This window comes from Aotus nancymaae, unplaced genomic scaffold, assembly GCF_030222135.1.
Source record: "Aotus nancymaae isolate 86718 unplaced genomic scaffold, 86718_ANA_hifiasm-v0.15.2.pri h1tg000030l, whole genome shotgun sequence".
NCBI lineage: Eukaryota > Metazoa > Chordata > Mammalia > Primates > Aotidae > Aotus > Aotus nancymaae.
In genome coordinates, this window is record NW_026988443.1 from 9,463,939 (window position 1) to 9,476,694 (window position 12,756).

A 12,756-nucleotide genomic window follows, 5' to 3' on the forward strand; every position below is an offset into this window, starting at 1 on the left:
TAGCGAAGGTGGGAGCCGCTCGGGTTTTATTCCACAAGCGTGAAAAGTAACAAGGGCGTGGCGGTAACATGGTGAGATATTTTACGCTTTAGACAGTCGCTCTTTCTGGATTCCAGAGGGTCTCTGAGAGACAGCAAATGGCTCCATCCAAAGGAGCAGCTTTCCAACTGGGAATGTCCCCCTGGCTGGGTGAGATCTCAAGACGGGCAAGATGGCCTGCAGCCCCTCTAGGTTGCCCGCCTGCAGAGTTCACTCTAAACGGCACCTCCCCACCGCGCCCCAGCCGATCCTCACTGGCAGGCTCCAGCCCCACAGAACTTTCTAGACATAAAAGAGCAGGGTCATGGCATCACTGGTGACACAATTTTAGTAATAAGCGTCGAAATCCATCACTCACTGAATCGAGGGGTGCCTGAATTGAGAGTCCATAGGCCCCGTTTAATGGACCCCACTTTCAGTAGATGGTGTTTTGTATGCTTTGAGGGAAGAAAGATATTTTCCAATGCAACTTCTTTTTTTTCTTGCTCTAGTTAGGGCTGACTTTACCACTGGGCAAATTGCATACATTTGGATCCATGCCACGCTAAATACTGTTTATTTTGGAGATCCGTCAAAGGCAATCGCATGGAAGACAAGGGGATTCTGGTTTGAAAAGGCAATTCTCATCCAGACAGATTCAGATGGAGAGGAGCGGTGCGGATTAAAATGCGCCGAAGTGGTAATGCCGTTTATCCCGTTTGCCTTTGTTACTCTGTGATTAAATGGTATTTTTAATTAAGTTTCATTGGGAGCCATAGGTATCGCGGTGGTGAAATCAATTTGACAACCATAAAGGCGAGAGACGGCACAGGCGTGTTGTGATGATTGCAGCTGTAGGGAAAGCCGGGCAGCTTGCAGAGGATGGGTGGGAGGAGGGGAGCCAGCTGAGAATGACTTCCTGCAAGACAGCAAGGGCACCCCTGGGCCACTGCTGTGTTTGGGGGACAGGTTTTGGGGGTTATCAGAAGGAATTCACCTGGTTCTCTTACTCACCTGAGACACCTGATAGATTCCTGGAAACTCCAAGAAAGTATCTGAAGGTCTGTTTCTCCATTCTCTTCTCTCTCTCTCTTTTTTTTTTTTTTTTTGAGACAGAGTCTTGCTCTCTCGCCCAGGCTGGAGTGCAATGGCATGATCTCAGCTCACTGCAACCTACGTCTCCTGGGTTCAAGTGATTCTCCTGCCTCAGCCTCCTGAGCAGCTGGGATTACAAGCATGCACCACCATGCCTGGCTCATTTTTGTATTTTTAGTACAGACGGGGTTTCACCATGTTGGCCAGGCTAGTCTCAAACTCCTAACCTCATGATCCACCCTCCTTGGCCTCCCAAAGTGCTGGGATTACAGGTGTGAGCCACCGCCCCTGGCCCATTCTCTCTTATTAGCAAGGAGGATCACGAGTGCTCCCCAGATCCTGGCTAGAAGGACCCGACTATCTAGTTTCCAGGAATCTATCAGTTGCCTCGGGTGAGCAAGAGAACCAGGTGAATGCCTTCTGACACCCCCAAAGCCTTTCCACCCTGGTTCCCAGGCAGCCCTGCTCCCATAGTCCTGTATCCCATTGATCCCATGCTCGCAGGATGGTCCTAATTCCCACCTCTCAGAACCTTGTCACCCAAGTCCTTCCTGCTCTCTGACCCAAATCCTCCTCCTGCATTGGACACTGGGCCTCTCTGCACCCTCCGCCCTTTCTATCCTGCTGTCATTCATCAGACTTTCCAAATCTTTGGATTTCTGAGTGGCAGAAGAGGTTTTCTAAGTCTTGGTTTGGTGTGTGATCCGCATCCTACCACCTTTTCAAATCTTCGTTCTCTTGTCTACAAAATAGAATAGGAGTAATCCATCACCGAAGGTTGTTGTGAAGGTTCAATAAGTTAATGTGCATTTAAAATGCCTCCCGCAGTACCTGACATATACAGGGCTTCAATGAGGTACTAGCTATTAATATTAAGCAAGTTTCCTGTGATAACAGTTGTAGCTCTGTGACTGCGGCAAACCCCTTATCCCCTCTGTGTTCCAGTCTTTGTTTACATAAGGGGGAGGATGATAACACCTAGCTCATTGGATTGTTCTGTCCCCTGTGATCATGTATCTTAAGGGTACTTAAAAATCAGCTGGGCACGGTGGCAAGCACCTGTAATCCCAGCACTTTGGGAGACCGAGGCGGGCGGATCACGAGGTCAGGAGTTCGAGACCAACCTGACCAACATGGTGAAACCCCATCTCTACTAAAAATACAAAAATAAGCCAGGTGTGGTGGTGGGTGCCTGTAATCCCAGCTACTCAGGAGGCTGAGGCAGGAGAATAGTTTGAATCCAGGAGGTGGAGGTTGTGGTGAGCCAAGATCGTGCCATTGCATTCCAGCCTGGGCAACAAGAGTGAAACTCTGTCTAAAAAAAAAAAATTACTCCACACATATACATTATGATGATGAAAAATATGATCAGTGGTATCCTGACCAAAATATTCAAAGGGACTACAGATAGCTTTGGGTTGTTCAAGAAGAATATTGTGTCACTATCCCATATATTATCCCATTGGCTCTTCACAGCTTCCACTTTTTGCTAGACAGATCACATGGAACTTTTTATAAATGAGATATTATGAAAAACGATGTTTTAGGACTCCAATTTCTCCAGTGGGAGTAGGTCACCCATTGCAATTTTAGATTTGCTTAAAAAAAAAATTCTTGCCATCACCTTCTAATGGATGATCTGTGTACAACAATTGTTTATTGACTCTGAATGTCTAAGTAGCAGGGGCAGTCTATTTCAAGGGGAGGGAAGCATTAATTAACCTCCAGCATTAGATTCAGTGATTCTTTTCCAATGATGCAGTTCATGACTTTGCTCGCATTTACTTTTCATCAATCCTGAAAGAATTGAGGTAAAATAGTTCCTCTGCACATGTGTGTCAAGCTAAATGGATAACAGCAGATACAGATCTGTTTGCCTGTCTGCACTTGCCTTTAGACAAAATTCATCAATTTTACAAAAGCCACTGACTAAACATGGCACCAATACAAATGAAGCACTTCTAGCAGGCGGGGTTCCCTTTGTTTCTGATCTGCTAAATGCCGTAGTTTCCTGCTGAGAGATGAGAAGTGCTGGACTAAGACAGCAAGGTGCCCTACAGGTGGGGCCGAAAAGGTCAAGACCATTCTACAGGAAGTTTAGAAGGTCAATGGTTCCTGGTCCTGTGTGTCTGGGGTAATTCTGACCCTCTTCGTTAGTGACAATGGCACGAAGCTCTTTCACGCAGTCTTTTATTTTTTTTCAGACAGGGTCTCATTCTGTTGTCCAGGCCGGAATGCAGTGGCAAGATCCTGGCTCACTGCAGCCTCAACTTCATGGGCTCAAGTGATCCTCCTGCTTCAGCCTCCCACAGGCACTTGCCACTACACCCAGCTAATTTTTTATAGAGATTGGGTTTCACCACATTGCCCAGACTGGTCTCAAACACCTAGGCTCAAGTGATCTGCCTGCATCGGCCTCCCAAAGTGCTAAGGTTACAAGCGTGAGCCACTGCGCCTGGCCCTCCACACAGCCTTGCTTTGCGTTAAGGATTAAACAGAGACCACAGGTGATCACTCTCTTCGTGCTGCCAGTTTCAAGGGCACCGTTCTTCCCTTCCCAGTCTCCGGGAGAAGGAGAGAGGGTCCACAAGCCAGATCCATCCCCACAGGTAAAACCACGGCTGTGCAGCTAGCAGGTGGAGACAACATTTGGAGGAGAGCCTTGTAAATGCTGAAGTCCTACTGAGTAGGACTTGATTACCCACCCAAACTAAATCAGATCATTCATTCTGTGAAATCGATTTAGTTTGGGTGGGTAATGGAAGAATTTCTACATACACTCGTTACTTCTGATCAGGAAGACCAATCTGACACAGGAACAGTATATGGCTCACTCTTAAAGCCATAGCAGGCAGCCAGGGCTTGGAGAAATAAAAACCCCTCTTGCACAAGAACAGTCTCAATGAATCACATTAAGGCTTCTTTAAATTTTTCAGACTCCATGCACCCTATGAAAACTGCCATTCCTGAGTAGAGGTACTCTCAGCATTTCATAAAATAATCTTGGTGCCTCCAGACACACGGATGGAGGAGCATGATTTTATTTGTTTCTTTGCAAAACTGCTGTCCCTAACTGAAAAACTTGATTATTCTTTCAAATAGGGAATTTGGCTTTCCCTATTTGAAACACTGGGACCAGTGCAGTTAACCTTCAAACCCCCGTGGCCTACAAGAGATGAATCAATTTCTCAGAGCAGCCAAAGCTGTGGCGTATAACTCATCCAACCCAGAACACTGGCCGCTGGCCACCTTCCTCCCCCTGCCCCCAACTCTGCAGACACAGGTTTCCAGTTGATTATGCCTTGATTAGAGTCGGGAGAGAAGCAAGCCAGGTATATAGGATTCCCATTATCCTTCCCTCCTCTGCTCCCAACCAGGGTCACGCTGAGAGGGATCTCGGTAAGCATGTGAACAATCAAGCCATGTTTACCATGGACGTTTAGTTTTCTTTTCTCAAAATCAAAACAGAGTTTAGTAGGCAGCGTATTTCATACATGCCCCTTGATCAATGGAATGATCTGTCAGAAGCCATTAAAGCCCCTATTAGCTTGAATGCATTCAAAGCTAAACTATTGGATCATTTAAGGGCTGCAGTGATTGTTTTTAATATACCGTACATTGATTTCTCCCTGTGAGCAGCAACATAAGTTTGAAACTAACTGTGTATGACTAAGGCTCCATTTGCTGTCTCCAGCCCTCTGTGAGAAGCATGGTTTCACTTCGACCAGAAATGTCTGTGTATAGTTTTCAAAGAGATGCAGACCCTGTTAGATTTCCCGAGGTTTAGACTGGATCGGGTTGTGATTTCTTTTCTCCCTGAGCTTTCTCCCGTTTCTTTGTGCCCATTAAGTGAGCCGTGCGTGCAGAATGGGAGAGGCATCCCTGCCAAGGACCTCAAGTGAAAGGCGGTGGGGGAAATTGTTCTGAAAGCATGAAGCCCAGCTGAGGCCAAAATCGAAGTGAATTTGACAGCCTTGGGCCGGCAAAACTCTGTACCCAGCACAAAGCAATAGACGTGTGGCTCCGTCAGGGGCATCCTCACTGGGACGTAGCTTGGTGAGCTAAAGATGCCTCGGAAGGCCCAGCTGAAGAAGCTAGCCAAGGCCACAAGCCCTTCTTGGACTGCCATATTTTGCCAGCTCTTCATAATATTGACTCTTCTGTCTTAGCCAACACACACTTGTTGATTTCTTCCTAAATATCAGACTCTGCTAGCAACACAAAGTCCCTATCCTTAAAATCCTATTCTTTTTGTTGTTGTTGTTGAGACAGAGTTTCTCTCTGTTGCCCAGTCTGTAGGGCAATGGCACAATCTTGGGTCACTGCAATCTCCGCCTCCCGTGTTCAAGCGATTCTCCTTCCTCAGCGATCAGAGTAGCTGGGATTACAGGTGCAAGCCACCACGCCTGGCTAATTTTTGTATTTTTAGTAGAGATGGGGTTTCACCATGTTGGCCAGGCTGGTCTTGAACTCCTGACCTTGTGATCCACCCTCCTTGGCCTCCCAAAGTGCTGGGATTACAGATGTGAGCCACTGTGCCAGGCCAAAATCCTATTCTTAATCAGCATTTCTGGTTTCTGCCCTTTGCTCATTTTAATACAGAGCCTGAGGATAGGAGCACAGCATGGTGAAAGAAGTAGTAGTTACCACATTTGCAAAGGCACATACTCCAAAGAGAAGTTTTTAAGATGTCACTCCCATTCTATAGCTGGGGCAATGGAAGCCCAGATGGGAGAAGTTATTTCAGGTGAATTACAGAAACTGGATTTCAAGTTTCTGGTATGTATTGAGATTTGGGAAGACTGTGAACTTTCTTAAACCCTCCTCCCAAGTTCACCTTCAACCTCCTAAAGAAGAGGAAGGTGGTTCCAGGTCACTTACAAGAACAGGAACAGCCTCTCACTCCAAACTTGAGCTCAGAAAGGAGAACTTTTGTTAGTCTAGAAAACAGTGTGTGTGCTATTGTTTCTTTCCGTGGGTCACAAAGATCCACAGGATAATGGTGAGTCTACGTAGTATTAGAGCCACTGAAATTTATGATCCGGGATATTAACATTAAAGAGGCCAAGATGCGTCATTCAGAACACTGGTAGGTCAAGCAGAAACCTCTGTAGTAAAATCGAAAGCTGGAGTCAGCAAAGTATAGCCCACAGCCAAATCTGGCCCACCCACTGATGTTATAACATAAAATTTTATTGGAACGCAGCTATGCTCATCAGTTTTTGTATTATCTATGACTGTTTCCAAGTACAGCGGCAGAGTTGAGTGGTTGCAACGGACCGTGGGACTCTCAAAGCCCCAAATAGTCATTGTCTGACCCTTCACAGAAAAACGTTGCTGACAGTAGGCTAGCTCCAAGGATTGTTGTATCACCTGTGATCGTGCCTATTAAGCGATTTAACGTCACGTCTAGTACTTAGTAATGACTCACTATGCATCAATTACGATGATAAATATTATCAAGGCATCCAAACCAAAAATATGCATGCCAACATCTCTCTGTACAGAAACATAGAAAAAAGAACAATACTATTAAGGAGCAAAATCGACCCAGGAGCAAAACCTAAGGCCATTTCTGAATTAAAGAGGCCTGAGTATGCAGTGAGAGGACCAGGGAAAGCCTGCCCACGAGGTTGGAGAGCCAACCCCCCGGCTCTCAGGTTCAGACGTCTTGTCTCAACAGAGGGCAGATCTGCAGGGGAGCAGGCTAGCCTGATCGTCCCTCTGCTAGAACTGCTCAACAGGCGAAGGATCTTTTCCCAGCGCTCCTGAGCCCTTCGGGTCCCAGAACAGTATGAAAATTATCCCAATGCCGCATTAGGAGTGGTGATAATCTGGTCTGTGGTTTCTTTTTCAGTGGAGCGTGGTGTGGGGGTGAGTGTCACACTTTCTAAGGCACAGGGCTGGGTGGGTCACAAGTGACTTGCGGTGGCTTCCTACTCTGTGCTTATTACCCAGAAGCCCCTGTCTCTTAGAGTTTCTATTAAGATGTACCCCATAAATATATATGCCTCCTAAGTACCCACAAAATTAAAATTAAAAATTAAAAAATTGGAAATCACTCATTTATGCCTGGTGTTATGATTATAACTAAGAATCCCAGTGAGCTGGTTACGAAGTGAGCGTGGCTCTCCGTGGAGGCACGTCTCGGGTGCTGTCAGCCCAGCCCGGCTGTCCATGGAGTCACCGTGCCACGGTGCGCTGCTCCTCAAAGCCTCCTGCACTCTGCCTTCCCTGCCTGCGCTCTCCAGGAGCACCTTGGTCGGATCTTTACTTCCTTACTGCCTCTCTTGCCACTCGAATCTTTCGGTCACTTATAAGACACTGCATATTGATCGTTTTCATTTGTTCTGTTGCCAGAGTATTTATGAACACAACTTTACGTGCCAAGTTTGGTTTCCATGTTGAACTAGAGGAACTAGAGGGCAGGACCTGTGGGATCAAATTTTTACTTCCATTTTATGATATTCCACAGGACTCATAGGACTTCATGTCCCCCGGATTATTTGATCTTCAACAGCTATCAATCCAGCTAACTTTTATCTGACACATAATAGGTGCTCAATAAACATTTGTTAGCCGACATTTGCTGATCTCAGCATCCCCTGCTTTAAAATCTCCTCTAGTTCCCCCTTCCCTTTGGGTTTTCTGACCACAGCTTGCAGGACTGTTTGAAATCCACCCCCACCTCTTACAACTTCACCTCCCAAAACTTGCTTCTAACTTCTGTTCCAGCCACACCCGATTTTGTACCACATCCTGAATTGTTTCATGCTTCTGGTGCTGTGTAAGGTAAGTTGACCATGATCCCAGTGGAACATTAGCAGCAGGTAAGAGAAGAAAGCTGAGAACGGGCGAAGCTGGTGGGAATTTGGTGAGCGAAGTTAGTATCTCAAAGCGACACTTAATTGAGGAGGTACTGATATGATCACCAGGTGTCCGAGCTGGTGCTTGGGGCATGGCAGCCAGTGGGGTCTGCAGAAGGTCTTGGTTCTGTCTTGATTAAAGGGGTATGAGGAAGCCCTCCAAGCAAGGCACTGCAAGGCCACAGTGTGGGGTCAGGGCCCAGGCCAGCTCTAGAGAGCAAAATCACAAAAGACAACCTGCTTTGCCCAATGGAGGTTGAGGGAACACTGGAAGAGCTTGGCGAACGTGGACTTGGGGCCCCGGACTGACGTCAGATCCTACTGTGCTACTAAGATGGTGGTGTCACATCATAAACTTTTTTTTTTTTCAGACATTCTCACCCTGTCACCCAGGCTGGACCATAGTGGTACAATCTTGGCTCACTGCAACCTCTGCCTCCTGGGCTCAAGCAATTCTCCTGCCTCAGCCTCCTGAGCAGCTGGGATTACAGGCACCCACCATGCCCAGCGAAGTATTTTTCATATTTTTAGCTGGCCAAGCTGGTCTTCAACTCCCAGCCTAAAGTGATCCACCTGCCTCGGCCTCCTAAAGTGCTGGGATTACAGACATGAGCCACCACACCTGGCCCCATCGTAAACATTTAACTCAAGAATTCAATTATCTGTTCTCAGCAAACACGCACAAAAAGACAAAAGAGCATAAGGATTCCATCCCCAGACTGTCCTCAGGGATTGCACAGCCTGGAGTGTGGGAAGATGTGGGAACAGAGCATCTTTGTTTTTTCATTTGGGAAGCTACTACGTGGGTTCTAACACAAGCCAGAGACTGCACGTGGTGCTCAACTGAAGAACAACGATCTGTTCCTGCACCTGACGAAGAACTGTCCAGACAGTTCACTGAAGAGGACACACAGGTGGCAAACAAGCACATGAAAATACGGTCAACACCCTTGGCCATTAGGAGAATGCAAATTAAAACCACAGGGAGAAATCACACACACTTCTGAGAATGGCTACAAGTTTCTCTGTTGAGAATGCAGAGATGCTGGACACTCACACTTTGCAGGGGGAGAATGTCAAATCGTATAGCCACTGGAAAAATCATTTGACAATTTCTTCTAAAACTAAACATGCGCTTACCATCTGATCCATCTGCACTCTTAGGCAGTTGACCCAGAGAAATGAAACCTATATCCTCACAAGACCTGAACGTGAATGTTTATAGCTGCTTTTATAAGAGACCCAAACTGCAAACAACCCCAGTGTCCTTCAGTGGGTCATTAGTTACATTTTGGTACATCCATACCCTGAAGTACTACTCAGCAATAAAGAAGTATAAACTATCAGATGGATCTTGAGGGAATTATACTGAGAAAAATACCCCATCTCAAGCAGGTATATGCTGTCTAATTCCATTTATATAACCTTCTTGAAATAACAAACATATGGAACTGGAGAACAGAATCCTGGGTGCCAGGGCTTAGGGAAAGAAGGGAGGGGGTGGGGGTGGCTATCAAGAGGAAGCAGCACAGGCCCCTTGTGAGGATGAAACAGTTTTGTATCTTGATTGCAGCAGTGGTTGCATGAATCTACAGGTAGAACAAAGTCACATAGAATTGTGGATGTGTGAGTTAAATGTTTACGATGGGGTCAGGCGCGGTGGCTCATGTCTGTAATCCCAGCACTTTGGGAAGCCAAGGTGGCTGGATCACTTGAGATTGGGAGTTCAAGATCAGCCTGGCCCACATGATGAAACCCAGTCTCTACTAAAAATACAAAAAATTAGCCGGGCGTGGTGGGCACCTGTAATCTCAGCTACTCAGAAGACTGAGGCAGGAGAATTGCTTGAGCCCAGGAGGCAGAGGTTGCAGTGAGCTGAGATCGTGCCACTGCAGTCCAGCCTGGGCTACAGAGTGAGTCTCTGTCTCAGAGAAAAAAAAAAGTTTATGATGTGACAATGCCATCTTAGTAGCACAGTGGGAACTGACGTCAGTCCAGTGCCCCATAGAATAAAGACATGTAGAATTGTGCATGTGTGCACCGTGTGTGTAAAACAAGTGAAATCTGAATCAGCTCTATGGGTGGTCTCAATATCAATTTCCTGGTCTGGATATTGCATTATAGTTAGATAAGATGTTTCTGTCTGGGGAAACTGGGTGAAGGATACACAGGACCTCCCTATATGTATATTTTTTGTAATTTCCTGTGAATCTATAATTATTCCAGAATAAGAAACCAAACAATGAAACTGGCCAGGAGACAGCCTACTGGCTTCCAACATGGCCGCTCCCTAGGGGATTCTCATGAGTAGTTTCCACTGTGCATACTTCACACATGGACCCCTTGTAAGATGGGTTCCCCTCTTGAATCATAAGTGCATATCTGCGCTTTGTTCAAGTGGATTGACTTCTGTGGGATGCTGCTGTGTCCTCATCAGTCCTGCTGGGAGGACACTCATCTCCCCATTCCTTGGGAAGAGACTTGCGGATGAGGTAGGATGTTTAAATGATCACAGGAATCTTTGGTCATCTGAAATGTCCTTATAGTTTATTTTAAAAGATTTTTGTACAAACATGTAATGTTTAATTTTTTATTGATATGCTACATGCATGCAGAAATGCACACGGAAGTATTCACGTAAGGCTTGATGAGATTTATTCATGTAACCGAGCAATAGAACTAGCTTCACTCATGCCCAGATGGTAACTTTCTCCCTTCCTCCCTTTCCAAAGGTAACCAAGTTAACATTGTAGGCGAATTGTGTCTATTTATACAAGTGTTTTACTGCACAATTTTTAAATATATAAAAATAAAATCATAGAGATGGGATCTCACTATTTTTTTGTCCCGGCAGGTCTCAAACTCCTGGGTTCAAGTGATTCTCCCACCTTGGTCTCCCAAAGTGTTATAGGTGTGAGCCACCATGCCCAGCTTTTTTTTTTTTACAGTTTTAACGTCTCTGACATCAGGATGCAGCTTACGATGATAGCACATCACAGTCTAACTGGCAGTGTTTTATGTTTTCTTTCTTAGTGATACATAAAATGATGGTGTACCTTAAAATGGAAGGACTCTTGGAATCAATGAAATATGGTATCTAAAGTCTTCATAATCATTTATTCTAAAGAACTCCAAGTACAGATTTCAGCTGGACAGTTAATAAGATGTAACGTACATTCTTGAACCTCCGTTTGGGGTTAGATAACATCGGGGTGGGGTGTAAGTTACTGAATCTGCAGTTGCTTCTAAGTTCAAGTGTATTGGATGGTGGGAAGTTTTTTTGTTAATGTGTCAGTCTTACTTTTTAGAATCACCTTTCTTCTTTTCTGTTTCTGCTTCTCTAATGCTTGCTGGGGGATTTCTTTCCTTCTGAGAATGTTAAAAATGATAATAATGAAAAAACTTCAGCGACTCCGTCTTTGAAAACTGATATCAAGGTGAACGTCTTGTGGAAATTTGGAGCTTGCTGAGCTGCCACAGGCAGTTTGCACTGAAACAAGCTGTGGCTTTGATTTAAGAATTTGACTTGATGGGTAATATATCTAAAGCAGAAGATAATATATATACTGTTTCCATCAGAAATATCAAGTTCTTTGTGCAATGTGTTTATTTCTCTGAGTGATTATGTATTTAATAAATAATGTGTTTCAATGGGTATTATTTTCATTTCAGTGTTTAATACTCCTTCAATATGTCTCAGATTCGGGGTTGAATGGCACCTGATAAATTACGAGCTGTTATTAGCTGCTTTCTTGTTGCATCTTAATTATTAGGTTGAAAAGAAAGGGCAGACTTTTATAAGCATTCATATTTTCTGTTTACAAGGCTTTTACTGACGTCTAATAAATTTAATTACCTCTAATAAGAAGAGGAAATGAAGTTCTATTTAGCAAATTCATAGCTTTGAAATGCATCTTGTAGCTTTATGAGCATGGTAAGCTCCAGGAAGGTGAAAGCTATTTTAGGAGCTGTTGCTGGGTTAAACTAACTGCAAAACTGTTAAATTATTTTTGTTTCCATTTTATTGCTTAACCTCCAGGGTAAACTTCGGGCTACCTGATAAAGCAGCCACTCCGGAACTTTAAACTTTACATGCTTTACCCAACAGGGCCGAAGCGGGCTCCTGTATTAAAGGTACATTTTCAAACATAATTTTAAATTTGGAAATTGATTGTGTCTTGACCTACTTATTTCCAAGAGCTGTTCATTCCCGACTCCTTTGTTTTTCTCATATTATAAATCTATTGTTCTTTCAGGAGGGCTCCCAGCTGGCAAGTGGGTGGAGAGAGGAATCAATGCAGCGAAGATGAGCTCATTCTGCCAGCAGCGCCATCATTTGAATCAGACCCACAATTAACTAGGACTCCGGCTGCAGAAAAGACACCTCAAGTCCGTGAGCATCCACTTCCGACAGCGGGACTAGAACAGAAAGAAGACTGCTGGCTTAGAAGGGTTGTGTTTGGGGAAAGAGGGATCCTATAAAATATTGAAAGTCTTATTTTATAGGGCATCAGAAAGTTAATTTGGATTTATTTTTTGGTCCAATATCTTACCAGATAATACTTTATAAGAGTTTAGGTTTCCATTTATTGTAGTGTATTGGCAGACAGACCCTTGGCAGAAAAACCATGCTACTTAGTGATAACTCTTTCTTTTCTTGGTCTTTCTTGAAAACCTAGAAACAAGCTAGGTATTAACAGGAAGGTCTTGTGAATGAACTGTCATCTCTGAAAGGTGTCCCCAGCCCTGAGGCCTGCTGTCACTGGGACAGCTGCTC

The 12,756-nt window shown here is 44.8% G+C and overlaps 1 protein-coding gene and 1 long non-coding RNA gene across 2 annotated transcripts in view; both read left to right on the plus strand.

Annotated features, from left to right (window-relative positions):
- The window catches only part of FTO (FTO alpha-ketoglutarate dependent dioxygenase), a 424,741-nt gene extending 416,375 nt beyond the window's left edge, over nucleotides 1-8,366 (plus strand). Inside the window, exons 10-11 of the mRNA XM_064383071.1 lie at nucleotides 7,849-7,905; nucleotides 8,351-8,366. Of these exons, the coding sequence (XP_064239141.1) occupies nucleotides 7,849-7,904 (56 nt within the window). The 3' untranslated portion in view covers nucleotide 7,905; nucleotides 8,351-8,366. The remainder of the gene's footprint in view (nucleotides 1-7,848; nucleotides 7,906-8,350) is intronic.
- Nucleotides 8,367-8,368: 2 nt separating this feature from the next.
- On the plus strand, nucleotides 8,369-12,370 carry LOC135277241 (uncharacterized). Its single transcript, XR_010344833.1, has 4 exons — nucleotides 8,369-9,374; nucleotides 11,013-11,145; nucleotides 12,019-12,113; nucleotides 12,236-12,370. It is a non-coding gene; the product is annotated as an uncharacterized LOC135277241 (long non-coding RNA).
- Nucleotides 12,371-12,756: the final 386 nt, after the last annotated feature.